General features: G+C 42.7%; 1 protein-coding gene and 1 long non-coding RNA gene across 3 annotated transcripts; one reads left to right on the top strand and one right to left on the bottom strand.

Annotated features, from left to right (window-relative positions):
• Positions 1 to 1,169: 1,169 nt before the first annotated feature.
• On the bottom strand, positions 1,170 to 11,775 carry LOC139552438 (uncharacterized). 2 transcript variants are annotated; one of them, XR_011670431.1, is made up of 5 exons: positions 11,716 to 11,775; positions 4,762 to 4,939; positions 4,251 to 4,313; positions 2,011 to 2,134; positions 1,170 to 1,881 (listed from the first exon to the last, which is right to left on the bottom strand). It is a non-coding gene; the product is annotated as an uncharacterized lncRNA (long non-coding RNA). The 2 variants fall into 2 exon arrangements; XR_011670430.1 differs by lacking the exon at positions 11,716 to 11,775 and adding an exon at positions 4,542 to 4,632 and having other exon boundaries at positions 4,762 to 4,856.
• LOC139552437 (protein phosphatase PTC7 homolog) lies at positions 10,209 to 27,048 on the top strand. Its single transcript, XM_071364187.1, has 6 exons — positions 10,209 to 10,782; positions 22,971 to 23,150; positions 24,578 to 24,776; positions 25,102 to 25,225; positions 25,342 to 25,471; positions 25,631 to 27,048. The coding sequence occupies exons 1-6, from the start codon at positions 10,581 to 10,583 to the stop codon at positions 25,687 to 25,689; spliced, it is 894 nt and encodes a 297-aa protein (XP_071220288.1). The 5' UTR covers positions 10,209 to 10,580; the 3' UTR covers positions 25,690 to 27,048.
• Positions 27,049 to 27,638: the final 590 nt, after the last annotated feature.

Below are 27,638 nucleotides of genomic sequence, written 5' to 3'. Positions count from 1 at the left end.
ACTGTAGCGTGTATGTGTGTGATACAACCTGAAGTAATGGAAAATCATAATTTTTAACTGCTCTAGGATATAATTGCTTGGATAACCTTATTTACTATTATTTATTGATTTACTTTTCACTCTTTATGTGGTGCGCACTGAACAGAACGGAATAATTATCACTGAATTGTCATGTTTGTTTGTGTGTCAATTAAACACGTAAGGGGTGGGTTGCCAACTTGCGATTTGACACGGAAATCAAATGTAATTTATTAATTCACAGTGGAACCCAATACAACTGCGTATGGTTCTTGCTGTGGCCTCGTTGTCTAAGTTGTGGACACCAGATGGCGACAAATGGATATATAATGTATACTGTAATGACCTGACTAGATCTTAAATGAACAATTGTCCAGACAGAGAATTGAGTTTGCGAATTGACGGTTTAATAAACCAACTTTACACAGGCTACTGTTTGGACGTAGCCCACGCCAAATAAATGACAGAACCTACAAGCCAATCGTGACCTTCTCTTGTGAAGCCCAGACTTAAGAGAGAGAACAAAGGCTTAACCTGGTCTTAACTTCCAATGCTCCATCCCCCTGCCCAACCCCCCTCCACGCCACTCCGCCAACCGCCAGGATGCCCGGCATCAGAACATTCCAGGCATTCCCGTGATTGGCAGATAGCAGGTTGATTGACATGTCGGACCCCGCGAACACTGGGTCGGGGTCAGTACAACACAACCACCTACTAGCCTAACACATAACACACAGCTGTCTGTGCGGGTCGCTACAATACTTTGTGTTCGATGAATTATTCCCAGGTCATACATGGAGTTGGGGAAATAAAAATGTTTTGATAACTGTACAAACATATTGACCGAAGTCGCGTGACGTGTGTATTTTGTGCCTGATTAGGCAATGAGGCTCAAGGAGGACTTTTGTTATATTTTGCAATCCAAACTACCTTGTGAATAAATAGGCAAGGGGGTCCATGGCCAGATTACAATGTATTCATCAAAGCCACAAACCTGGGACATTGAAGAGCATCATATGAACTATTAACTGCTATCGAAGAGCACACAGAGTCTCCTGCTTTTCCATTTTAGGAATTAGACCAGCACAAATAACACATGTAAAACAGCATATTGTGATTTTTGGTGGGAGAGTTACAAATGGAGAAAGAACTGGATGTGTAAGGTAGGTTTAATATAAAATACAAAGTTAACTCTAGCAGAATGAGAAACACTTAACAGATTTAGGCCATGCCTAAATGCAGCTATATCAACACCTTTCTGGTCAATTTAACACTGTCCACATTGCTGCTGACAATTGTGAGCAGCACATTTATTAACACTGCATTCAAGGGGAACGGAAAGGGGATACCTAGTCAGTTGCATAACTGAAAGCATTCAACCGAAATGTCCTCCCAATTTTAACACAACCCCTTTTCAGTCTGGACCCAAGAATAAGCAGGAGGGCAGCATTACACAGGTGGGAAAAAAGTAGCCAAAACAGTACACCACAACACTTAAACGTGGTACTGAGTCTAGATGTTATCAAACTAGGAGAAGAACAAGTGAAGGAAGCAGCATGGGGAGAAGAAAAAATAAAAATGGGTGAAGGTAGGGTGTGTTTATAGAGATAAGATGGCGCGTTCCAAAGTGTCCGAAGTTGAGGGACCATGGGGCATAAAAGGCATAGTGTGGAATAAGGGGTAGCTAGAGGGATGGTTGGACATGTAATACATATAAAATGGGGTGCTGGTGTGCTTCTGCACACCTTTTAGGTCATTGTCACAAATATTCATTCCATGTCCAGCCATACTCGGGGTCTCAGCGTATATCCCTCGATGTCATTCTGTCTCAGTTGCAGCATTCAAATCGTGGTCATCGTGTGTCTGTAATTCACAACATTAAAGACGATGAATGAGCATAGCTTTTCCACAAATTGAGCCATACACAATACAATTTAAGCATTGAGGACAGCATTTTGTTGACTACATGTGTGAATGATGGAAGAATCTTACCCCCGCTGTAGGTCCATTTGAGTGCGTGTGATCACTTAGGCTTGAACATCAACCAGTACTGGGACCATTGGAGACGTGGGATGCTTGCTCTCAGAGTGCAGCTTGAATGTATTCGGGTCTGCATCTATAAAAGGTCAAGTACAAAATGGAAAAAGTTAACAATCTGTGGCTTAGATTGAATTCAATGTTGACACTAATGATAAACTAAACAATATGATGCAACAAACTACTACACATGAAAGACTGTACCACACAGGCCAATACAATGACCTACAGATGGAGGAACCTAAAAGGTACAGTCGAAGTTTACATACACCTTCCCAAATACATTTAAACCAAAAATTCCATCTTAGGTCAGTTTGGATCACCACTTTATTTTAAGAATGTGAAATGTCTAAATAATAGAGAGAATGATTTATTTAATATTTTATTTCTTTCATAACATTCCCAGTGGGTCAGAAGTTTACACACACTCAATTAGTATTTGGTAGCATTGCCTTGAAATTGTTTAACTTGGGTCAAACGTTTTGGGTAGCCTTCCACAATAAGTTGGGTGAATTTTGGCCCATTCCTCCTGACAGAGCTGGTGTAACTAAGTCAGGTTTGTAGGCCTCCTTGCTCACACACGCTTTTTCAGTTTTGCACACACATTTTTTATAGGATTAAAGTCAGGGCTGTGATAGCCACTCCAATACCTTGACTTTGTTGTCCTTAAGCCATTTTGCCACAACTTTGGAAGTATGCTTGGAATCATTGTTCATTTGGAAGACCCATTTGCGACCAAGCTTTAACTTCCTGACTGATGTCTTGAGATGTTGCTTCAATATATCTGCATAATTTTCCTACCTCATGATGCCATCTATTTTGTGAAGTGTGAAGACCCATTTGTGACCAAGCTTTAACCTCCTGACTGATGTCTTGAGATGTTGCTTCAATATATCTGCATAATTTTCCTACCTCATGATGCCATCTATTTTGTGAAGTGTGAAGACCCATTTGTGACCAAGCTTTAACCTCCTGACTGATGTCTTGAGATGTTGCTTCAATATATCTGCATAATTTTCCTACCTCATGATGCCATCTATTTTGTGAAGTGCAGCAAAGCACCCCCACAACATGATGCTGCCACCCCCGTGCTTCACGGTTGGGATGGTGTTCTTCAGCTTGCAAGACTCCCCCTTTTCCCTCCAAACATAATGGTGATTATGGCCACAGTTCTATTTTTGTTTCATCAGACCAGAGGACATTTCTCCAAAAAGTACATGGTTTTGAAGCAATGGCTTCTTCCTTGCTGAGCTGCCTTTCAGGTTATGTTGATATAGGACTCGTTTTACTGTTGATATAGATACTTTTGTACCCGTTTCCTCCAGCATCTTCACAGGGTCCTTTGCTGTTGTTCTGGGATTGATTTGTACTTTTCGCACCAAAGTACGTTCATCTCTAGGAGACAGAACGCATCTCATTCCTGAGCGGTATGACAGCTACGTGGTCCCATGGTGTTTATACTTGCGTACTATTATTTGTACAGATGAACATGGTACCTTCAGGCATTTGGAAATTGCTCCCAAGGATGAACCATACTTGTGGAGGTCTAAAATCTTTTTTTCCCCCGAGGTCCTGGCTGATTTCCCTATGTCAAGAGGGACTGGATTTGAAGGTAGGCCTTGAAATACATCCACAGATACACTCCAATTTAATCAAATGTCAATTAGCCTATCAGAAGCTTCTAAAGCCATGACATTTTCTGGAATTTTCCAAGCTGTTTAAAGGCACAGGCAACTTAGTGTATGTAAACTTCTGACCCACTGGAATTGTGATAAAGTGAATTATAAGTGAAATAATCTGTCTGTAAACAATTGTTGGAAAAATGACTTGTCATGCACAAAGTAGATGTCCTAACCGACTTGCCAAAACTAGTTCGTTAACAAGAAATTTGTGGAGTGGTTGAAAAACGAGTTATAATGACTGCAACCTAAGTGTATGTAAACGTCCGACTTCAACTGTACATAGAACTATGTCTGGATTTGATTAGAGCTTTGATCGAAAATTCAAGCCTGATGAGCCATTTTATATATAATACATTTTATGAGCCCAAGCCCAAATGTATGTGCCGTTATCCATTAAATATGATACAGTATAGGCTAGCGCACATTACGCAAGAGAGAAAACATAAGCCCATTGATGTAGCTAGCTACATGTTCTCGTGGGTAAATACATGAAACAAGTTCCAGTAAACTAACCTTTTTGAGTGTTGTTACGTACACCTCTTGAAGGGAACGCAACACCCTGCTACACGCAACTCCCTGTGGAGTGAAAGAGGTATGTGATTGTAGGTGCGGGTAAGGATGACAGCGGCAGAGAATATTACCATTAACAGGGAATTTATGTCCTTAACACGGTAAATGTGGGGAAATGGGGCTGGACGGAACCAAAGCAAAGAAAGTAAAGTTAAAAAGCCTCCTCTCCTACCTATTCTTAACGCCACCTGGCGCGCTAACCAAAATACAGGGGGTGTTCCACCCAAGTCTTACCTAGTGTGCATAGACAGAGTACATACTACGGGTATATGTATGCCCGCTGGCCTCTTGCCTAAACACTCCCAAGGTGCCTTCCCCTTCCCCCCTGGGAACAAATTAAACAGAATAAGTCTCCAAACTCAGTGAACAATTTGAATAAACCAAAAACACTAGGTACTATCGCAAACACATAGCTCTGCAGGACCAGCTACAAAAAACTTTACAGCATATTTACCAGACCAGCACATACAACGAAGCTCTCTCTCTCCTCCTGACAAAGGAACACTGGCTTTTCAAGCTGCAGAAGGAGTCGGAAATTGCAGCCAGCTGTATCCCCTGACAAGAGGGCTTGTTCAGAGCTCCAATCTGCAATGGGGCCGACCAATCAGCAGCTTGGAATCCAGGAAGCCATCCTGAAACATATACACATATACACATACAAACCCACAACACAGAAACTGGGGAACGTAACAAGTGTGAACTGTATTACTGTACTGTATTATACTGTACTATACAGACTGGAATGACCTTGTTCAAACCATGATAAAACAGAGAACATGTGATTCTGGTGCAGCACATGTGGCCTACAAAGTTACAAGTATAGGCTAGCAAATGATTATTATAATTTTAAAAAATTTAAAATTCTCCCCAATTTTCATCTTGTCTCATTGCTGCAACTCCCCAACGGGCTCAGGTGGCGAAGGTCGAGTCATGAGTCCTCCGAAACATGATCCGCGAAACCGCACTTCTTAACGCCCACTTAACCCGGAAGCTAGCCGCACCAATGTGTCGGAACACCGTTCAACTGACAACCAAGGTCAGCCCGCAGGTGCCCGGCCCACCACAATGAGTTGCTAGAGCGCAATGAGCCAAGTAAAGTAATGAGCCAAGTAATGAGCCGGCAAAACCCTCCCCTAACGACGCTGGGCCAATTGTGCGCCGCCCAATGGGACTCCTGATCACGTCCGGTTGTGATACAGCAGGGATCGAAACCAGTGTCGTAGACTGCTGCGCCACTTGGGAGGCCCCGCAAATTTGATTTTAATTTTGAAGTCAATCACTGCATTATTAATCGGCAGACTCAACAGCCTTGGTTCTCAAATGACTGCCTCGCCTGGTTCACCAACCTCTTCTCAGATAGAGTTCAGTGTGTCAAATTGGAGGGCCTGTTGTCCGGACCTCTGGCAGTCTCTATGGGGGTGCCACAGGGTTCAATTCTAAGGCCGACTCTTTTCTCTGTATATATCAATGATATCGCTCTTGCTGCTGGTGATTCTCTGATCCACCTCTACGCAGACGACACCTTTCTGTATACTTCTGGCCCTTCTTTTTAACAAACCTCCAGACGAGCTTCAATGCCATACAACACTCCTTCCATGGCCTTCAACTGCATACCTTTCAACCGATCGCTGCCGGCACCCACCCGCCCGACTAGCATCACTACTCTGGACGGTTCTGACTTAGAATATGTGGACAACTACAAATACCTAGGTGTCTGGTTAGACTGTAAACTCTCCTTCCAGACTCACATTAAGCATCTCCAATCCAAAATCAAATCTAGAATCGGCTTCCTATTTCGCAGCAAAGCCTCCTTCACTCATGCTGCTAAACATACCCTCGTAAAACTGACTATCCTACCGATCCGTGACTTCGGCAATGTAATTTACAAAATAGCCTCCAACACTTTACTCAGTAAATTAGATTTACTGAGATTTACTTAGTGCCATCCGTTTTGTCACCAAAGCCCCATATACTACCCACCACTGCGACCTGTATGCTCTCGTCGGCTGGCCCTAGCTTCATATTCGTCGCCAAACCCACTGGCTCCAGGTCATCTTTGCTAGGTAAAGCCCCGCCTTATCTCAGTTCACCGGTCACCATAGCAACACCCACCAACAGCACGCACTCCAGCGGGTATATTTCACTGGTCATCCCCAAAGCCAACTCCTGCTTTGGCTGCCTTTCCTTCCAGTTCTCTGCTGCCAATGACTGGAACGAATTGCAAAAATCACTGAAGCTGGAGACTTATATCTCCCTCACTAACTTTAAGCATCAGCTGTCAAAGCAGCTTACTGATTGATCACTGCACCTGTACACAGCACACCTGTAAATAGCCCACCCAACTACCTCATCCCCATATTGCTATTTATTTTTGCTCTTTTGCACCCCAGTATCTCTATTTGCACATCATCATCTGCATATCCATCACTCCAGTGTCAATGCTAAATTGTAATTATGTCACCACTATGGCCTATTTATTTATTGCCTTACCTCCCTAATCTTACTTCATTTGCACACACTGTATATAGATTATTGTTATTGTGTTATTGACTGTACATTTGTTTATCCCATGTGTAACTCTGTGTTGTTGTTTTTGTCGCACTGCTTTGCTTTATCTTGGCCAGGTCACAGTTGTAAATGAGAAGTTGTTCTCAACTGGTCTACCTGGTTAAATAAAGGTAAAATATTTTTTTTTAATAAAAAGTATAATAGGGCCTATTTGAATAATTGGTAGGTTGATTATATACACTGGTGTTTGCCTTTCCAAATCATGTCCAACACTCTACTCAGCAAATTAGATGTAGTCTACACACAATACCCCATAATGACAAGTTGAAAAAAGGGTTTTAGAATTTTCTTCAAATGTATTAAAAATAAAAAACAGAAATACCTTATTTACATAGGTATTCAGACCCTTTGCCCTGAGACTCAAAAAAGACTTAAAGGTTGAGACTGAGTCTGTGTCTCTCACATGGATAGGCAGACCATTCCATAAAAATTGAGCTCTATAGGAGAAAGCCCCGCCTCCAGCTGTTTGCTTAAAATTCTAGGGACAATAAGGAGGCCTGCGTCTTGTGACCGTAGCGTACGTGTACAGCCGTGGCCAAAAGTTTTGAGAATGACACAAATACTAATTTCCACAAAGTTTGCTGCTTCAGTGTCTTTAGATATTTTGTCAGATGTTACTATGGAATACTGAAGTATAGTTACAAGGATTTCATAAGTGTCAAAGGCTTTTATTGACAATGACATGAAGTTGATACAAAGAGTCAATATTTGCAGTGTTGACCCTTCTTTTTCAAGACCTCTGCAATCCACCCTGGCATGCTGTCAATTAACTTCTGGGCCACACCCTGACTGATGGCAGCCCATTCTTGCATAACCAATGCTTGGAGTTTGTCAGAATTTGTGGGTTTTTGTTTGTCCACCCGCCTCTTGAGGATTGACCACAAGTTCTCAATGGGATTAAGGTCTGGGGAGTTTCCTGGCCATGGACCCAAAATATTGATATTTTGTTCCCCGAGCCACTTAGTTATCACTTTTGCCTTATGGCAAGGTACTCCATCATGCTGGGAAAGGCATTGTTCGTCACCAAACTGTTCCTGGAACGGTTGGGAGAAGTTGCTCTTGGAGGATGTGTTGGTACCATTCTTTACTCATGGCTGTGTTCTTAGGCAAAATTGTGAGTGAGCCCACTCCCTTGGCTGAGAAGCAACCCCACACATGAATGGTCTCAGGATGCTTTACTGTTGGCATGACACAGGACTGATGGTAGTGCTCACCTTGTCTTCTCCAGGCTAAGCTTTTTTCCGGATGCCCCAAACAATCGGAAAGGGGATTCATCAGAGAAAATGACTTTACCCCAGTCCTCAGCAGTCCAATCCCTGTACCTTTTGCAGAATATCAGTCTGTCCCTGATGTTTTTCCTGGAGAGAAGTGGCTTCTTTGCTGCCCTTCTTGACACCAGGCCATCCTCCAAAAGTCTTCGCCTCAATGTGCGTGCAGATGCACTCACACCTGCCTGCTGCCATTCCTGAGCAAGCTCTGTACTGGTGGTGCCCCGATCCCGCTGCTGAATCAACGTTAGGAGATGGTCCTGGTGCTTGCTGGACTTTCTTGGGCGCCCTGAAGCCTTCTTCACAACAATTGAACCGCTCTCCTTTAAGTTTTTGATGATCCAATAAATGGTTGATTTAGGTGCAATCTTACTGGCAGCAATATCCTTGCCTGTGAAGCCCTTTTTGTGCAAAGCAATGATGATGGCACGTGTTTCCTTGCAGGTATCCATGTTTGACAGAGGAAGAACAATGATTCCAAGCACCACCCTCCTTCTGTTTTTCGAACTCAATCATGAGAGTGATCTCCAGCCTTGTCCTCGTCAACACTCACACCTGTGTTAACGAGAGAATCACTGACATGATGTCAGCTGGTCCTTTTGTGGCAGGGCTGAAATGCAGTGGAAACGTGTTTTAGGGATTCAGTTCATTTGCATGGCAAAGAGGGACTTTGCAATTAATTGCAATTCATCTGATCACTCTTCATAACATTCTGGAGTATATGCAAATTGCCATCATACAAACTGAGGCAGCAGACTTTGTGAAAATTCATATTTGTGTAATTCTCAAAACTTTTGGCCACGACTGTAGGTATGTACGGCAGGACCAAATTGTAAAGATAGGTTGGAGCAAGCCCATGTAATGCTTTGTAGGTTAGCAGTAAAACCTTGAAATCAGCCCTTGCCTTAACAGGAAGCCAGTGTAGAGAGGCTAGCACTGGAGTAATATGATAAAATGTTTTGGTTCTAGTCAAGATTCTAGCAGCCGTGTTAAGCACCAACTGAAGTTTATTTATTGCTTTATCCGAGTAGCCGGAAAGTAGAGCATTGCAGTAGTCAAAAGCAGTGACAAAGTGACAAAAGCATGGATAAATTTTTCTGCATAATTTTTGGACAGAAAGTTTCTGATTTTTGCAATGTTACGTAGATGAAAAAAAGCTATCCTTGAAACAGTCTTGATATTTAATTTATTTTTCACCTTTATTTAACCAAGTAGGCTAGTTGAGAACAAGTTCTCATTTGCAACTGCGACCTGGCCAAGATAAAGCAAAGCAGTTCGACACATACAACAACACAGAGTTACACATGGAATAAACAAACATACAGTCAACACAGTAGAAAAAATAAATAAAAAGTCTAAATATGTTTGTCAAAAGAGAGATCAGGGTCCAGAGTAATGCTGAAGTCCTTCGCAGTTTTATTTGAGGGGACTGTACAACCATCAAGATTAAATTGTGGTGGCAGCTGTAGAAAGGTATTTGGGTGTGCGAGACTTGACATCAGAAGAGTTACAGGGTCGTGATGTCCCATCCTTTCAGGTTGTTGGCCTGAGGTAGGACTAAATAGATTTAAATAGTGGAGTAGGGTGGTTTTCTTTTTTTTCTGTGTAGTGTTAGACGGAAGGGATTTGTTTCTTTATTTTTTTCAAGCAAAGTATAAGGGAGTTGTACTCCAGTATAGTAGGTGGCGGTAATGCACCATTTTTTTGGATGCCAACCGCCGTTAAACCTCATCGAAGAAAAAGCGACATGGTCGACTCCGCCCAAAATCTGTCCGCGCAGAATAAGCAGACCAAGTAAGGTGTTTTTTATTTTATTTTAATGAGGGCAATAGGAGAGTGTTACATTTGGTCAAGATAAAAGGGAATTACCATTTGATAGGTAAGGCATATTTGATCGAAGCTGAATAATGCTTAGGTTGTTACAAGTGTATTGGTATGTTTCTATAAAATATCATTAACTAGACCGTTCCCTCCCGATCTCGCCTTCGCAGACGTGTATTTCCATTGTTAGAGCGGTCAGTCGATCATCTTGTCAATTATAATAGGTCATCTTTGATTAAGCATTGGAGAGCCTGCATTTGCGTGCGCAGCTGTGACGTCGGCCAACGAATCCCAAGACTGGAGGACCCGGTTTGCGCTGTCGGCGTGCATTTGTGTGTGACTGGAAACATGTCGGCAAGGATTGTGCACACCGGAAGAGCAATGAAATCTACCAAAACCTAAAGAACCAGTGCAATTTCACAATTTAAAAGAATTTGACATAGTCCAGGACCCTTTTCCACGGTTGTGTTACCTCTCTGACTCGCGTTTTAGCCTATTCAGTGGTAGAAGTATCCAAAACGAATGGTGGAAGTCGAATAGTCTCGAAGTAGGCTAGGCCGAGAGGAGTGGAGAGTGAAGGGCTCGGCAGGTAGAGACGAGCGCTCGCTTTTGAGGAATGTTATCCGTACTCTCCTATGGAAGATTGGTTGCGAGGGCTGTCCTTGGCGGACTCTCTCAAACTGATGGTCGGGACTACAGCCTGGTCACAGCTAGTTGTGGGTTTGGGAAAGACTTTCGTAAAGGGATATTGAAGAAAGGGATGTGCTACGGGGATGACGCTTGTTTCATTGCCCGGCATAGGTCCGCCGATGTATTGGGTAAGTCTCACTTTAATATTCCAATTATCTGTTCCGTAAAGACATCGTTAAAGTAGTCTAGTCGTTTATTATAAGAAAACAAAAGCCACCGTGAAATGTGCAAGGTATTTTGGGGGATAATAGCATTTTCCACAATTAACCTTCAATGTGTCGCCAACCCATGTCACGAAAACGAGGATATTCCCTACCGTTACCCATTACCTGATTTAACCTCGTCTTAAATTGTCACGGCGTTTTCCGATGTTTGCCTTCTACGGTAGACTACAGCTGTGGTCTGTAGGCCTAAAAGCCACCGAGAAACATTGTGCCTGGGTTTACAAAAAATGTATACTTTGTTGAAGAGTAATTGTAAAGACCTTTCACCTAGACGTATGGACAAGTCCTCTTACCAGCGCTACTAGTGGCGATAGTGTGAACATGTATACAACGATACAATGTATAACGTTACACAGCTATTTCATAGCGTGACAAATGTGGAAGTCGCACGTTGATTGTGGCTATAAATTGTTAGCTTATGAATTGTTCCGCCATTCGATGCTAAGAACAATGAGGTTCGTTGGAGTATAATTCTGTTATGACAGCCTATAGCTTCATATTCATTAGCCTTAGTTGACCTTTGTTGTTTTTACACACATTTCACACGCGCTTAGGGGAAACTCACTCTCCGGTGTTTTCCAAAGGTCAGAATGGTTGAACATGGAGGCAGCCATGTTTCCAGGACCAATTCACGTTTTACAGACTCATGAGGGGGAAGTGCATTGTCGTTTTACCAGTTCATAGAAAATATCCGCCTATATCTTTATCAAGTTCTTATTTACCAGATGTCACACATTCAGAACGGTGCCTAAAGCAGGTTTGCACCACTGAGATATAATAAGACCTGGAGAATACGTCCAAGATGTCCGCCCGTTGTTTTCAAGGTAATCTACTCACGTTCGTATACGCCGATTCATGGACCGTCTATATCCGGGTTGCATCCGGTTTATACGGACCAATATCACAGGGCGGATTCGATTATGCTAAGCACTCGTCTATGGCCCGTTTAGACAATGGGTGAGAGGGAGGAGCGCCAATCTCAAATCTAGCAATAATTTGAGGCTCGGTCATTTTGTCAACAAGGCTGCATGGTACATCATCCAGAAACATGCATCTCTTTTCTGTCAAATAAATGTTTGAATTTCAATTGCCAAACATGCCCCCGCATAGATACACAAAGAAGGCAGGGCTTAATGTGACCACGCCCCCGAATAGGGTACTACCATTACTCCTGTTGTTAAATTGCTTACTTTACTCATAACCTGACAACAGCTGTGTTCTTTTTTTACTCATTATAAATACTTCCAATTTTGTGATATCTAATTGCGATCCAATTACGATCTTGTCTCATCGCTGCAACTCCCCAGCGGGTTTGGGAGAGGGGAAGGTAGAGTCATGTGTCCTCAGAAACATGGCCCGCCAAATCGCTTAACCTAGAAGCCAGCTGCACCAATGTGTCGGGGAAAACTCAGTTCAACTGATGAACCTAGAGCGCGATGAGCCAAGTAAACCCCCCCCCCCCCCCCCCCAGCCAAACCCTCCCCTAACTAGGACGACGCTAGGCCATTTGTGCGCCGCCCTATGGGACTCCAAGTCACGGCCGGTTGTGAAACAGCCTGGGAACGAACCCGGGTCTGTAGTGACGCCTCAAGCACTGCGATGCAGTGCCTTAGACTGCTGCGCCACTCGGGGGGGGGGGGGCTTCTAATCATTCTATAAACATTTTGGGTATGCTTGGTTGCCAATTTTTTTTTACTTCCATGTCGTCTTAATCAACAAACTAAATCATACCGAAAGACACTAATTCTAAATGTAAAATGTTAGCATGAACAGATACTGTTGCATGGAATGTAGGTCAGGATTATCAGCCAAAGCTAGCTAACCCTGCTTTTAAGATGCCGAAAAGCTTGTTTGAACAGTAGTAGGAGAAAAAGACCACCGAAATAAGTTTCATCAACTGCCTTGTTCAGAATGTGCAGAATTACACAACATGTGTAACAAATAACTGGCAGTTTTATGGAATACATTTCTATCTGTAACACTGTGTTGTACCTTATTGAATTTAGTTAGGGTTAGGCTAGTTCATAATTTTAGCTTGGTTTAAGTTGCCCTGTTTTCTTGATAGGATTTAGGCCTAACTCTGCATCATGTTAAGGCAGTGAATGAGATGCCTTTCAAAAACGTGCCCTATTTGACAGTGGTAGAAGCGCAGGATGAGTCATTGCAACAAGTCGTGCTGAACTAAAATGAAATGGTTGGATGTCTAGTGTAGCCTACTGCTTTTCTCTACCAGCTGGAACCTTGGACCTGAAACATTACTGCAGCAGAGCTCTTCAGTATGCTCATCGTATGCTCATTGTGTCTAGTGATTACACGGTCGGTAGTTTTTACATGGATAGCTTTGGTCTGCTCATACTTTAGGGAAATACAGTGGTGCTCACATTGTCTACTGATTTCTCATGATGGACTCACAACAAGTCAGGGGCTGAGGCCGAGCTGCTTTCCTCTGTGGCTAATTAACTGGTTATGGAGACCGGATCAAACACCCACAGAGACTGCTGGTTCTTGGCTTATGTATACTGTGTCTAACCTGGGTGCTATATTACTTCTGTTTGGCTAACACAATCTGTTGGCGGGAAGGATTCTATCCTGGCCTCTGCTGATCATTATAGACAGGCCTCCCTATACCCAGTGTAGTTTTAATGTCAATTAAGTTTTTAATATCTTGGAAATGCCTGTTTTGCCATGGCGAGAGTAGCTTTGGGCCTCTACTATGGGGTGGCAGGTAGCCTAGTGGTTAGAGCGTTGGGCCTGTAACCAAAGGGTTGCTGGATCGAATCCTCAAGCTGACAAGGTAAGAATCTGTCGTTCTGCCACTGAACAACGTAGCTAACCCACTGTTCCCCAGTAGGCTGTCATTGTAAATAAGCATTTGTTCTTAACTGACTTGCCTAGTTAAATAAAGGTACTTATGTGCCGCTGTGGAAGGAGATGTAGGACATGCGTCTGTGAGTGTGTACAGTATATGGAAGTGTTTGTTTTAGGCACCAACAAAGAGCGTTGCTAGCTATCAGAGGAGGTTGAGTGTAGATGCAAGAAGAACAGTGCAGGTGCAAAGTTTGGTGACAATGTCGTCATTACCAAACTTTGCATCGACACTGTTCAAGTAAATGTGTTTAGTTACATTTTCAGTGGAAATTAAGTCCTCCTTGCATGGTTTGCTTAAAAACCTCTTAAATGTACACTCCCAATATTTGATTTTTTTAAATTCAATTCAGTCTGGTATGAGTATCTTGGCTATTGATCTGTGCCTTAAAATCTTAGGTGTGACTTCCAACCATATACATTCGTATGCCCATATAAGGTCAGGCTGAGCCGATGACCTCGTTTCAAGATGGCTGCTACCTACATTCCAGGTTTGCGCGGTAAACGCAATAAATAGGGAATAAACTGATTCAGACCGAAAGCTTTCCAACTTTCCAAGGATCCTGCTGACCAATGGTGGGTTTGAGGAGCTATTTGGCATCGCAGCTACCCTAGCTGCTAGCTAGCTGGACGCGGATTGTCCCGGGTTTGTGGCTGTCTAGATCCCTGCTGTTTGTTGTTTTCAATTTTCCCCGTCACCTGCCCTGTCTGGAACTGCGAGGAGTAACAGCCTAACATACGTTGCTAGCTACCATGACAAAGACCAAAGCCGGCGGGGGTACCGTTGAGGACAGTGCCAGTGGTGTCTCTCTTTCACACGTGAAGGATCTTTTAAATTAACAAAAAGAGACCTATAAGCAGTTGTTACAACAACAAGAAAATAGTTTCAAGTGTTTTGTCCAAATACTCGTGGATTCTACTAATAAAAGAATGGACGACCTGACCAGAGAGGTCCAGGACCTGAAGAACAGTTTGCAGTTCTCCCAGGGTCAGCTCGATGAGTTGAAACAGGAGAACAGAGAGGTCCAGGACCTGAAGAACAGTTTGCAGTTCTCCCAGGGTCAGCTCGATGAGTTGAAACAGGAGAACGGCAAGATGACAGCAATCTGTAAGTCATTGAGAGAGGACATCAGTTCTGTGTGTGCATCCATGATTACAATGACACATAAATCAGACTATTTTGAGGGACAATCAAGGCGAAACAACATGGTTGTGGACGGAAGGACAAAGTGAGGGAAATGATCTCTGAGAAACTGAAGATGGACCACAGGAAGATTGAGGTGGAGCGTGCCCACAGGACTGGAAAACCCACCACCGGCCCAGGTGACAGACCCAGGCTGATAGTAGTCAAGTTCCTGAGGTTCAAGGACAAGGTAGCTGTTCTGGAAAGAGCCAAGAACGTATATCTTCCTCAACGAGGACTATCCTGAAGCTGTGCGCCAGAAGAGGAAAGAACTGATCCAAGCCATGAAGGCTGCCAGAGCGCATGAGGACATTGCGTACATCCGCTACGACAGGCTCATTGTCCACCCTCCCTCACAGAAGCCTGGAAGGGATGAGAGAGCCAAGCCTATGGTTTCGTAGCCTCAACCTCACAGCACACACACACACCAACTGATTAATGGACTGCTGAATGTATTTTTTTTCTACTCTTGATTTGTCTGCTCTTTTCAATATTATGTCTCTCTCTGATAAACTACCCAGGAAAGGGCTGAAAATAGCCCATATTAATATATGTAGCCTTAGAAATAAGGTTAATGAAATGAATTTTGTGATAACATTCACATATTAGCTATTTCTGTGACTCACTTAGATCATTAATTTGATGATACAGCATTAGCAATACAAGGATATAACATTTTTGAAGAGACACATGCTTATGAGGGTGGAGTTGCTGTATATATTCAGAGCCATATCCCTGTAATGCTTAGAAGATCTTATGTCAAGTGTTATTGAAGTGTTGTGGTTGCAGGTTCACTTGGCACATCTAAAGCCTTTTCTTTTGGGGTGTTGCTATAGGCCACCAAGGGCTAACAGTGTATCTAAATAATAAACTCAGCAAAAACAAAATTGTTTTCAGCAAACTTAACATGTGTAAATATTTGTATGAACATAAAATTCAACAACTGAGACATGAACTGAACAAGTTCCACAGACATGTGACTAGCAGAAATGGAATAATATGTCCCTGAACAAAGGGGGGGTCAAAATCAAAAGTAACAGTCAGTATTTGGTGTGGCCCACCAGCTGCATTAAGTACTACAGCGCATCCCCTCATGGACTGCACCAGATTAGCCAGTTCTTGCTGTGAGATGTTACCCAACTCTTCCACCAAGGCACCTGCAAGTTCCCGGACATTTCTGGGGGGGAATGGCCCTAGCCCTCACCCTCCGATCCAACAGGTCCCAGATGTGCTCAATGGGATTGAGATCTGGATTTTTCGCTGACCATGGCAGAACACTGACATTCCTGTCTTGTAGGAAATCACGCACAGAACGAGCAGTATGGCTGGTGGCATTGTCAAGCTGGAGGGGCATGTCAGGATGAGCCTGCAGGAAGGGTACCACATGAGGGAGGAGACTGTGTTCCCTGTAACGCACAGCGTTGAGATTGTGACGACAATGACGACAAGCTCAGTCCGATGATGCTGTGACACACCGCCCCAGACCATGGCGGACCCTTCACCTCCAAATCGATCTCGCTCCAGAGTACAGGCCTCGTTGTTACACTCATTCCATCGGCGATAAACGTGAATCCGACCATCACCCCTGATGAGACACAACCGCGACTTGTCAGTAAAGAGCACTTTGTCAGTCCTGTCTGGTCCAGAGAGAGTGGGTTTGGGCCCATAGGCACCATTGTTGCTGGTGATGTTTGGTGAGGACCTGCCTTACAACAGGCCTACAAGCCCTCAGTCCAGCCTCTCTCAGCCTATTGTGGACAGTCTGAGCACTGATGGAGGGATTGTGCGTTCCTGGTGTAACTCGGGCTGTTGTTGTTGCCATCCTGCACCTGTCCCGCAGGTGTGATGTTCGGATGTACCGATCCTGTGCAGGTGGTGTTACACGTGGTCTGCCACTGCGAGGACAGACAGCTGTCTGTCCTGTCTCCATGTAGTGCTGTCTTAGTTCCAACAGCTGGGCCTCACTGTACGGACATTGCAATTTATTGCCCTGGCCACATCTGCAGTCCTCATGCCTCCTTGCAGCATGCCTAAGGCACGTTCACATAGATGAGCAGGGATCCTGGGCATCTTTCTTTTGGTGTTTTTCAGAGTCAGTAGAAAGGCCTCTTTAGTGTCCTAAGTTTTCATAGCTGTGACCTTAATTACCTGCCGTCTGTAAGCTGTTAGTGTCTTAACGACCGTTCCACAGGTGCATGCTCATTAATTGTTTATGGTTCATTGAACAAGCATGGGAAACAGTGTTTAAACCCTTTACAATGAAGTTATTTTTATGAATTATCTTTGAATGACAGGGTCCTGAAAAAGGGCTGTTTTTGTTGTTGTTGCTGAGTTTGTGTGAAACGCTTGATAGTGTTTTGGGGACCTGAATATTGACTGGTTTTCATCAAGCTGTCCGCGCAAGAGGAAGCTTCTTACTGTAACCAGTGCATGTAATCTGGTTCAGGTTATTAACTTTTTATGGCTGCATGGGCAGTATTGAGTAGCTTGGATGAAAGGTGCCCATAGTAAACTGCCTGCTCCTCAGTCCCAGTTGCTAATATATGCTTATTATTAGTAGTAGTAGTAGTATTGGATAGAAATCACTCTGAAGTTTCTAAAACTGTTTGAATGATGTCTGTGAGTATAACAGAACTCATATGGCAGGCAAAAACCTGCGAAAAAATCCAAACAGGAAGTGGGAATTCTGAGTTTGGTCGATTTTCAACCAAGCCGCTATTGAATACAGTGGGATATGGATGAGTTTGCACTTCCTACGGCTTCCAATAGATGTCAACAGTCTGTAGAACCTTGTCTGATGCCTCTACTGTGAAGTGGGGCCGAAGGAGACAGGAATTAGTCAGGTCTATCATGACCACGCGCGTTCACATGAGAGGGAGCTCTGTTCCATCGCACATCTGAAGTCAATGTAATTCTCCGGTTGGAACGTTACTGAAGATTTATGTTAAAAACATTCTAAAGATTGATTAAATACATCGTTTGACATGTTTCTACTGATTTTTCCGGAACTTTTTGACATTTCGTCTGCTTTTAGTGAACGCGGTTCCTGACTTTGGATTTGTTTACCAAACACGCTAACAAAAATAGTTATTTGGACATAAATGATGGACATTTCCTGTGGGAGTCCTGGGAGTGCATTCCGACGAAGATCAGCAAAGGGAAGTTTTATAATGCTTTTTATGAGTTTTGTTGACTGCACAATTTGGCGGGTAACTGTATGGCTTCCTTTTGTGGCTGAACGCTGTTCTCAGATGATTGAATATTGTGCTTTTGCCGTAAAGATTTTTGAAATCTGACACAGCGGTTGCATTAAGAACAAGTGTATCTTTTAATTCTATGTAAAACATGTATCTTTCATCAAAGTTTATGATGAGTATTTATGTTATTTGACGTGGCTCTCTGCAATTTCTCAGGATATTTTGGAGGCATTTCTGAACATGGCGCCAATGTAAACTGAGGTTTTTGGATATAAATATGGACTTTATCGAACAAAACATATGTATTGTGTAACATGAAGTCCTATGAGTGTCATCTGATGAAGATCATCAAAGGTTACTGATTCATTTTATCTCTTTCTGCTTTTTGTGACTCCTGTCTTTGGCTGGAAAAATGACTGTTTTTCTGGGATTTTGCGGTGACCTAACATAATCGTTTGTGGTACTTTCGCTGTTAAGCCTATTTGAAATCAGACACTTTGGTGGGATTAACAACAAGATTACCTTTTTGAAATGGTATAAAATACATGTATGTTTGAGGAATTTTAATTATGAGTTTTCTGTTTGAATTTGGCGCCCTGCACTTTCACTGGCTGTCATATCATTCCGTTAACGGGATTGCAGCCATAAAAAGTTTTAATCAACCTACCAGGGTGTTTTCAAACACTACAGGAACAAGATCATCGACATGTATTGATCACATCTTTACTAATACTGTAGAACTTTGCTCTAAAGCTGTATCTGTACCCATTGGATGCAGTGATCACAATATAGTGGCTATATCCAGGAAAGCCGAAGTTCCAACAGCTGGGCCTAAAATAGTGTATAAGAGATCATACAAAAGATTTTGCTGTGACTCTTATGTGGATGATGTTAAAAATATTTGTTGGTCTGATGTGATTAATGAGGAGCATCCAGACGCCGCACTTGATGAATTTATAATATTGCTTCTTCTAGAACTTTTTAGGCTCCGTGGATTGATGAGGAATTGAAAAACTGAATGGTTGAAAGAGATGGGGCAAAAGGATTGGCTAATAAGTCTGTCTGTACATCTGACTGGCTTCATTTCTCAATTTGCAGTAAGTATGTGTCAAAACTCAACAAAAAGAAGAATAAACTTTATTATGAAGCCAAGATCAATTATATAAAGAATGATGGATAAAACTTTGGCGTACTTTAAATTAAATTATGGGCAGAAGGAACAATTCAATTCCATCTTTCATCGAATCAGATGGCTTAATCATCGCAAAACCATTTGATGTTGCCAATTATTTTATTGATTATTTCATTGGCAAAGTGGGCAAACTTAGGCAGGAAATGCCTATGACAAACAGTGAATTATATTCATGCATCACTAAAACAAATAATGAAAGAAAAGCAGTGCTGAATTTGCAAAGTTATTGTGGGAGAGGTTGTTAACGATCAATAATGACAAACCTGGTATTGACAACTGAGATGGAAAGCTACTGAGGATGGTGGCTGACTCTATAGCCACTCCTATCTGTCATATTTTTAATCTGAGCCTAGAGGAAAGTCTTTGTCCTCAGGCCTGGAGGGAAGCCAAGGTAATTCCGCTACCCAAGAGTGGTAAAGCGGCCTTTACTGGTTCTAACAGCAGACCTATAAGCTTGCTGACAGCTCTTAGCAAACTGTTGGGGAAAATGGTGTTTGACCAAATACAATGCTGTTTCTCTAAACAAATAAACAAGACTTTCAGCATGCTTATAAAGAAGGGCACTCCACATGTACTGCACTGACACAAATGACTGATGATTGGTTGAAAGAAATTGATAATAAGGTTGTGGGAGCTGTACTGTTAGATTTCAGTGCAGCCTTTGATATTATTGACCATAACCTGTTGAAAACTTAAGAGCTATCTATCTATCTATTAGAACTCAACGGGTTTTCTTTAATAGAAGCGTCTCTGTGAAACGTATAAAGTGCTGTGTACAGCAGGGCAGCTCTCTAGGCCCTCTACTCTTTTCACCAATGACCTGCCACTGGCATTAAACAAAGCATGTGTGTCCATGTTATGCTGATGATTCAACCATATATGCATCAGCAGCCACAGCTAAGGAAGTCACTGAAACCCTTAACAAAGAGTTGCAGTCTGTTTTGGAATGGTTGGCCAGTGATACAGTGCTCATAGTTTTAGAGATATTCAGGACCCAGTGTATTTGGTACAAATCATTCCTTAAGTACTAGACCTCAGCTGAATCTGGTAATGAATGGTGTGGCGGTTGAACAAGTTGAGGAGACTAAACTACTTGCCGTAACCTTGGATTGTAAATTGTCATGGTCAAAACATATAGATTCAGTGGTTGCAAAGATGGGGAGAGGTCTAGCCGTAATAAAGAGATGCTCTGCTTTTTTGACATCACACTCCTAAAAGCAAGTTCTGCAGCTCTAGTTTTGTCTATTCTTGATTATTGTCCAGTCGTGTGGTCCATTGCTGCAAGGAAAAACCTAGTTAAGCTGCAGCTGGCCCAGAACAGAGCGGCACGTTTTGCTCTTAATTGTAATCGGAGGGCTAATATTAATACTATGCATTCCAGTCTCTCTTGGCTAAGAGTCGAGGAGAGACTAACTGCATCACTTCATGTGTAAAAAAAAAAATCCCTAATTGTTTGCATAGTTAACTTACACACAGCTCTGACGCACACACTTATCCCACCAGACATGCCACCAGGGGTCTTTTCACAGTCCCCAAATCCAGAAGAAATTAAAGAAAATGAACAGTATTATATAGATGGAACTTCCTTCTATCTTATATTGCTCAAATAAACAGCAAACCTGGTTTTTCTTTTTAAACAGATAAAGTAACACCTCGTGGCACAATGCCTCTCCCCTATTTGACCTAGATGGTTTTGTGTATGCATTGATATGTAGGCTACGTGTGCCTTTTTTAAATGTATGTAATTCTGTTCTTGTCTGATGTTTTGTCTGGACCCCAGGAAGAGTAGCTGCTGCTTTTGCAATGGCTAGTGGGGATGCGAATAAAATGCAAAATACCAGTGTGCAAAAACAGTGCAATTGCCACATTCGAACACTTTGGAGAGATTGAAAGGACACTTGAATGTCTGAGTGAGGTTGATATGGTAGAAATTGTGTTTTTATACTGAACTAGCATTTAGGGATTGCAAATATCAAATAGCACTGGAATTTTAATTTACAGACATGCCACTTGGGAGAGGTTTAGGGACTCTTGGCAATGTCTCGTGACCACACCTGACACCACTTACTAAAACATCTGCCCATTTCTAGTTGTTAGGTCTATCAATCCTATTTTCTTTCTCATATTGTTCACGTGTTGTGGAAGCCATCTCTGTTTCCAGCTCTGGGCATCAATAATTCACCTAGCTTGTCAATGAAAGAGTACTTTCAACAACAAAAAACGGTTATTTAGTGTGCTTCATCTTGTGTATTCTGAACTATGTAACGCCTATCTTCTGATAATTTCCTCATCTCCCAGATGTCGTCTTTCCAAATATACAAAGTTTTGGCATGTCAGAATCATGTAATTACACATGAAAAGCAGTTACTTTTGGGTATGTCTATTTAGGCAGAAATCTACATTTTTGCCATTACATCGAAGAGGGCCCAGCGCAATCAAAAACTTTATTTTCCTGTGTTTTATACATATTTCCACACTGAGGTTGGAATAATACTGTGTAATTGTACATTGATTTCAGCCTATTTTGGTGGAATGGAATTTTTGGCCTGTCTGGTGACATCACCAGGCGATTTTAAAATAGTTCATAGACCAATAAGAAAGTTTGAAACCTCTGCCAATAACAGCTAGTTTTAAGTTTTCCTCTCCCAACCAGACTACTCCCAAACAGTCCTAGAAAAAAAAATTGCATTAGAAAATGATCTTGGCTAAGAAGCTTTTTTTAATATTTTTTTTACCATTTGAATTGAAATCCTAGTAAGGTACTTGTTACCCAGAAATGATTTCATATTGAGATAACAGCTGCATTAGACCTTTTTTAACTACTAAATCAATAAATCATTAGTTTTTGTTTGGCATACATTTTAAAGTGCAAAATCTGAGTCTCCACATCATTCTGTTACTGTGCCTGCATATTATCACGGGGGTCACACAGCTGTAAATCAATGCAGGGGCCCCTGATTTCACGTCCATCTCTCACTCTGAACTCATACACTCCTCCTTTGTCAGTGAGTTAAGCATCAGCAGGTTTGTTCAACAACTGCAGGTCCATAACTTTCTATTTGAATCGAGTGGTTTAATTTGATTTGTTAATTTTGTGTCACTCGTGTACCTTTTTGGATAATCTGCAATGAGCAGCTCATGGCTTGTATTGTTTTGTACTATTACTAGGTGGTGTTTGATGCGTATTTCTCTTTCTTGCTGTAGTCCAAAGGGTTCACACACAGGCAGTGATGTGAGTTTGAGTAGTTTGTCTGGTCAGTGGTAACTAGAGGATGGATGTCTGGTCTTTTGTCTCTTGTCGCCATGCGACTGGGAACAGCGAACAGCTGCAATTTACAATGATAAAATACAATGCCCAGCCAGACAGCCAGGGTGTGTGAAAGAGAGCGTGAAGGCGGGGTTTGCCCTCCAACCCCTTTGCGCTGGGTTTACCCTCCAACCCCTTTGCGCGGGGTTTGCCCTCCAACCCCTTTGCGCGGGGTTGACAACATTGGTACTTTACTTGGGGGTATTACAACGTTGATGGTAGACTTGGGGGTATTACAACGTTGATGGTAGACTTGGGGGTATTACAACGTTGATGGTAGACTATGACAAAGATAATCATTCACTATTCTCATACTTATACACTTTTCTCTTATTCTGTATGTCTCAGGTGTGGCGGATGGTGTAGGTGGATGGAGGGACTACGGGGTGGACCCGTCCCAGTTCTCTGCCACCCTGATGAGGACGTGTGAGCGGCTGGTGAAGGAGGGCCGCTTCACTCCCAGCAGCCCTGTGGGGATCCTCACGTCAGGCTACTATGAGCTTCTACAGAACAAAGTACCCCTGCTAGGTGAGCAAAAACGCTCTCTCACTCACTGACACACACACACACACAATAATGCATGGGGGGGGTCATACAGTATCTGCTGCATGAGTGTTTATCTGTTGCCTGTGGGTATCCCTTCCCACTCAGCTGCACTCCATCAATCCATCCCAAAATATAATGATACAGAGCTGAAATGCCTTCCCTCCTAAGCATTAGGGCTGGGAATTTCCAGGGATCTTACAATACGATATTATCACCATACTTTGGTGATGATATGTATTACCATTCTATATGTACTGCTTTTTTTCATTTTTTTATGGCGATTTGTTGTTACAAACATATTGTTACCTATATGTCTGCGGCAGAGAGACGAGAGCACATGAGAAAATTAGTTTTGATCAGTCATGGAGATAAGTGTTGAAAACATGTTGGCTCATAATTTCAAAAATATTGAGAATAAGCTATAGGATGAGAAGTTTTGGCACAGGTACAGCCAATTAGCGCTGGTTAATGCAACCTAGCAAAAGGCATATGTTTTTATTGGGGGGGGGGGGGGTTTATGTGTGTGTGTATATATATATATATATATCTCTCACACATACAGTACCAGTCAAAGCTTAGACATACCTACTCATTCAATTAGTAGGTGTTCTAAAACTTTTGACTGGGGGGTGAATGTGTTCTTTTATACATATACATTTTTTTACAAATCGATTCTTGGAGTCAGTATCAATATAATATCATCCAAAATGATGTTGCAATATGTGACTGTATTGATTCCTCCCCCCATCACTACCAATAATCTAATTTAAAAAATATTGAGTAAAATGAAATGTGGTGATATGCCGTATTATATCCAAATAACAGTGATGTAATAATCATATAATTGAAAGGGTGCTGTCCTTCAGTCTGCAACCACCAAGGTCCAGCTCCACAGAAGTCATTGGGACAAACATTTGGCCAAGTCCATACTCCCACATCCCCCTCCACGTGACCATTTCACCCCATTACAGAGCACCTAAAAGGGCAGTGGAAGGAGCAGTAACAGACACTGCTCATGGGTTCACATGTTTTTCTTTTATGGCACTGGCATGTGACAGACTGAGGACACATTTCAACTGAGACCCAACACCACAGGCAAGGCTGCCTGCACAGAGCCACCACTATCCACCAAGTCACACAATGTTTGTCTATCAAAAGTGACCCGCTTCTTATTTTGGGATAGGTGGAGAGCAGCTAAAGGTCTGTGTTTGACTGTCCCTTCAAGGTCAGGGGCAGTCTAGGAGCTGAAGCAGGGGGAACATGGCATTTGTTTTTGGTCTCTGTGCCAGACTGACTGGTCCAACATGATCTCACGTACTCCTTGCTCACAAGGAGAAAGGATATCAAGTGATGGCTAACCACCATATGTTTTTCTATTCCCTCTCTCTCTTCTCCCCTCTCTTCTCCAGGGAGCAGCACAGCCTGTATTGTGGTTTTGGACCGACGGAGCCATCAACTGCACACGTGTAATCTAGGTGACTCTGGTTTCCTGGTGGTGCGAGGGGGAGAAGTGGTGCACCGCTCGGATGAACAGCAGCACTACTTCAACACCCCTTTTCAGCTGTCCATTGCTCCCCCAGGTGCAGAGGGAGTGGTACTCAGTGACAGGTCAGTCTACCGCCCTCACTTCTCTGACCCTCCATCTGGTCGCAAATGACCATTTCTGTTGAGAAAACTGTCTTTAGACCAGGGGTGTCAAACATATAGCCACATTTGACTATTATTATGTTAGCAGCGACGGTTCCACTGTGTTCCAGGAGGAATCGAGTGTCTTATTGCTCAGCTGTTCCTCTGGCGCACAGTCACTTTTGACCTGCTTCCTCCTGATCCTATTTCTGTTTGTGAGGAGACCTATTACTGTCTGATAGCAGCTGTCTAGTGCCCTCTAGCTGGTCCACACTGACAGTCCTGTCCTGTTTGTTTTCTTCGCCAGCCCTGAGGCAGCTGACAGCTCCTCCTTCGACGTCCAGTTGGGTGACATCATCCTGACTGCCTCGGATGGCCTCTTCGACAACATGCCCGACTACATGATCCTGCAAGCGCTCAAAAAGCTCAAGGTAACACATCACAGTACCTCAGAACTGCTGGCACACACTCTTATATCTACACATTCACTTTAGTAAATACCTGCACACATTTCTCCGGTCCTAATGCTAATGCTTGTATTTCTCAGAGTACCAACTATGACAGCATCCAGCAGACCGCACAAAGCATTGCAAAGCAAGCCCATGAACTGGCCTATGACCCCAACTACATGTCCCCTTTTGCTCAGTTTGCCTGTGACAATGGTCTGAATGTAAGAGGTACGTATCAGGTTCTTGGGAAGTCCTTTACGTCCCTAATAACACCTGCAGCACCACTATTTTATGTCCACTGTCAGTTTGAAGATTGGGCCATTCAAAGTTGACTTTGAACTCTGGAAATCCGATTTAATACGTTCTCTTTTGTCTTGTGTCCTGCAGGGGGGAAGCCTGATGACATCACGGTGCTGCTGTCCATTGTGGCAGAATACACAGACTAAGTGTGTGTGATGTTTATTGGAACTGTTCACTTCCTTCCCTCTGTCAGTCTTCCACCTGGCTCCTTCTCAAATGCATTGCTTCGTGTTGGACAGACTGGGGAGGCCCCCCCCATCCCTTCACTGACCTTTCTATCTCACAGCCACAAAATAGAACACACACTCCTCACCACAGAATTGGGCTCCATCTCTATTCTTCCATTTTGTTTTGGTACTGTAGTGAGGAGGCAGGCTGCAAGGATTTCTCATGTTGATCGTGATGCAGAAGGGCATGTTGGTTCCCCACATTCAGACTACGACTGAATGGCAGTCCTGAGTGTAGGCAAGTTTGCTTTTGCAGGGAGTTGTGCTCGGTAGCCCTGAAACAAGCAGTGGTGTTATACATCAAATAAGCCATGCTTTGGAGTTGTTGGGGAGATGTGGTTGTGTTGCCTATACATTTTGATTCTGTCTGTGTTGTAGCTGTGTGACTATCTGTTCCAAGTCGTCTGTGTGTGTGGATGAATACTAAGGCTGTGGAATTGAGGGGCTGGGTTGTTGCGGGGTTTAGAGAGGTTACAGTGACTTGTGATCAGAAAGGATGTAGATCAGCGCGTCAGGGTCTTGGATTAGGATACAGGGGTAGCTGGCCAGTATAATGTACTAGCTCAGCTAGCAGAGATCTCTCCAGAGTGCCACCTATAGGCTAGTCTGAACTGTTCTGCTGGTGCGCACATCCTCATGGGTTTGTAAATATTGTGTGTCATGTAACAAGGCAGAGAGTGTCTTCACTTTGTCACTGATAAGGATGGTTATTTTGCTGTTGTGCCAGATGTGTACACAAGCATTCACAATCTATAAAGGGTTGAACCTTGAAGTAAATACTCTCAATCCCTCCCTTCCATGGGCCGAAAGAACCACGATGTTGACGTGTTCATACCATGATCATGTTTGACTCGGTAGCCATGAAATGATTGTGTGTGTGTAAAAAGTGGATGTAGGTTCTTGTTTGAATGTCTCTTGTTGATATGTGTTAACTTGCAACGCTAATGGTAGCATCTAGGAATGCTTTCAACCGAAACAATAGGTCAGGTATGAATTATTAAACAAAGTTTTATTTTTATATCTTAATGTTATTAGTTTGATAGCCATTGATGTGACAGTTGAAATATCATCCAACATATGGATTCACCCTGTGATTCTTTTGTGAAGCTATATTTTGCTCCATGGATGGCAAATAAGAATCATGCCATCTTACTATTAAGCAAGAATCCGTCTTTGTGTGGTGGGTGTCATCTCAAAATTGTTTTTGTTCTGTCTCCCAATAACAATTTACCTGCTGCTTTTATTTTGTCAATTAAATGTGTTTAATACTGTACATTATTTGTGTGTGTGTGTGTGCAATTTCATTATTTCATGAAAGCTAGAAGTTGATCATCCTGTTCTGGTCTTAGCATGCTGTTAGTTCTTCTTCATAATAGCAGAATACACACCTGTCTGCATTGTTAGCCAATGTTTGCTCTGTTATGAAGCCAGTGCACCAAAGAGGAAAACTTGTTTTTGTTTGGGTTTGGAGAAATATCTGCACCTATACTGTAACATAAAATGTATTTTAAAATTGAGAGCATATCAGTTTGACAGTTAACCCGTCATTCTGCTTGTGGAGAATGATGGCCACTCGTATTTTCGGTGCAAAACAGTCAGAAGACCACTTAGGTGTCTTTTTAGTTGTGCCTAAAATGCAGTGTGACCAGAACGGGTTTGATCGTGTGTGTGTGGCTCTAGTTATGTGACAGGTAGTATATGAGAAACAAACAGCAATGCAGGTTTTTGAATCCTTAAAGAAACCAAAGAAGGAAAGCCATAGCTTCACAAGCATGACCAGGGTACAGCTTTTTATCTAAACCCTGCAGTCAGGCTAACAGTGTGATGGAGACCAATGTTGTCACTATTGATCTAGCTTATTTTAGCAT

The sequence above is a fragment of the Salvelinus alpinus genome, chromosome 24 (genome assembly GCF_045679555.1).
Source record: "Salvelinus alpinus chromosome 24, SLU_Salpinus.1, whole genome shotgun sequence".
Classification (NCBI taxonomy): domain Eukaryota; kingdom Metazoa; phylum Chordata; class Actinopteri; order Salmoniformes; family Salmonidae; genus Salvelinus; species Salvelinus alpinus.
This window is presented reverse-complemented; position numbering and strand designations above follow the sequence as displayed.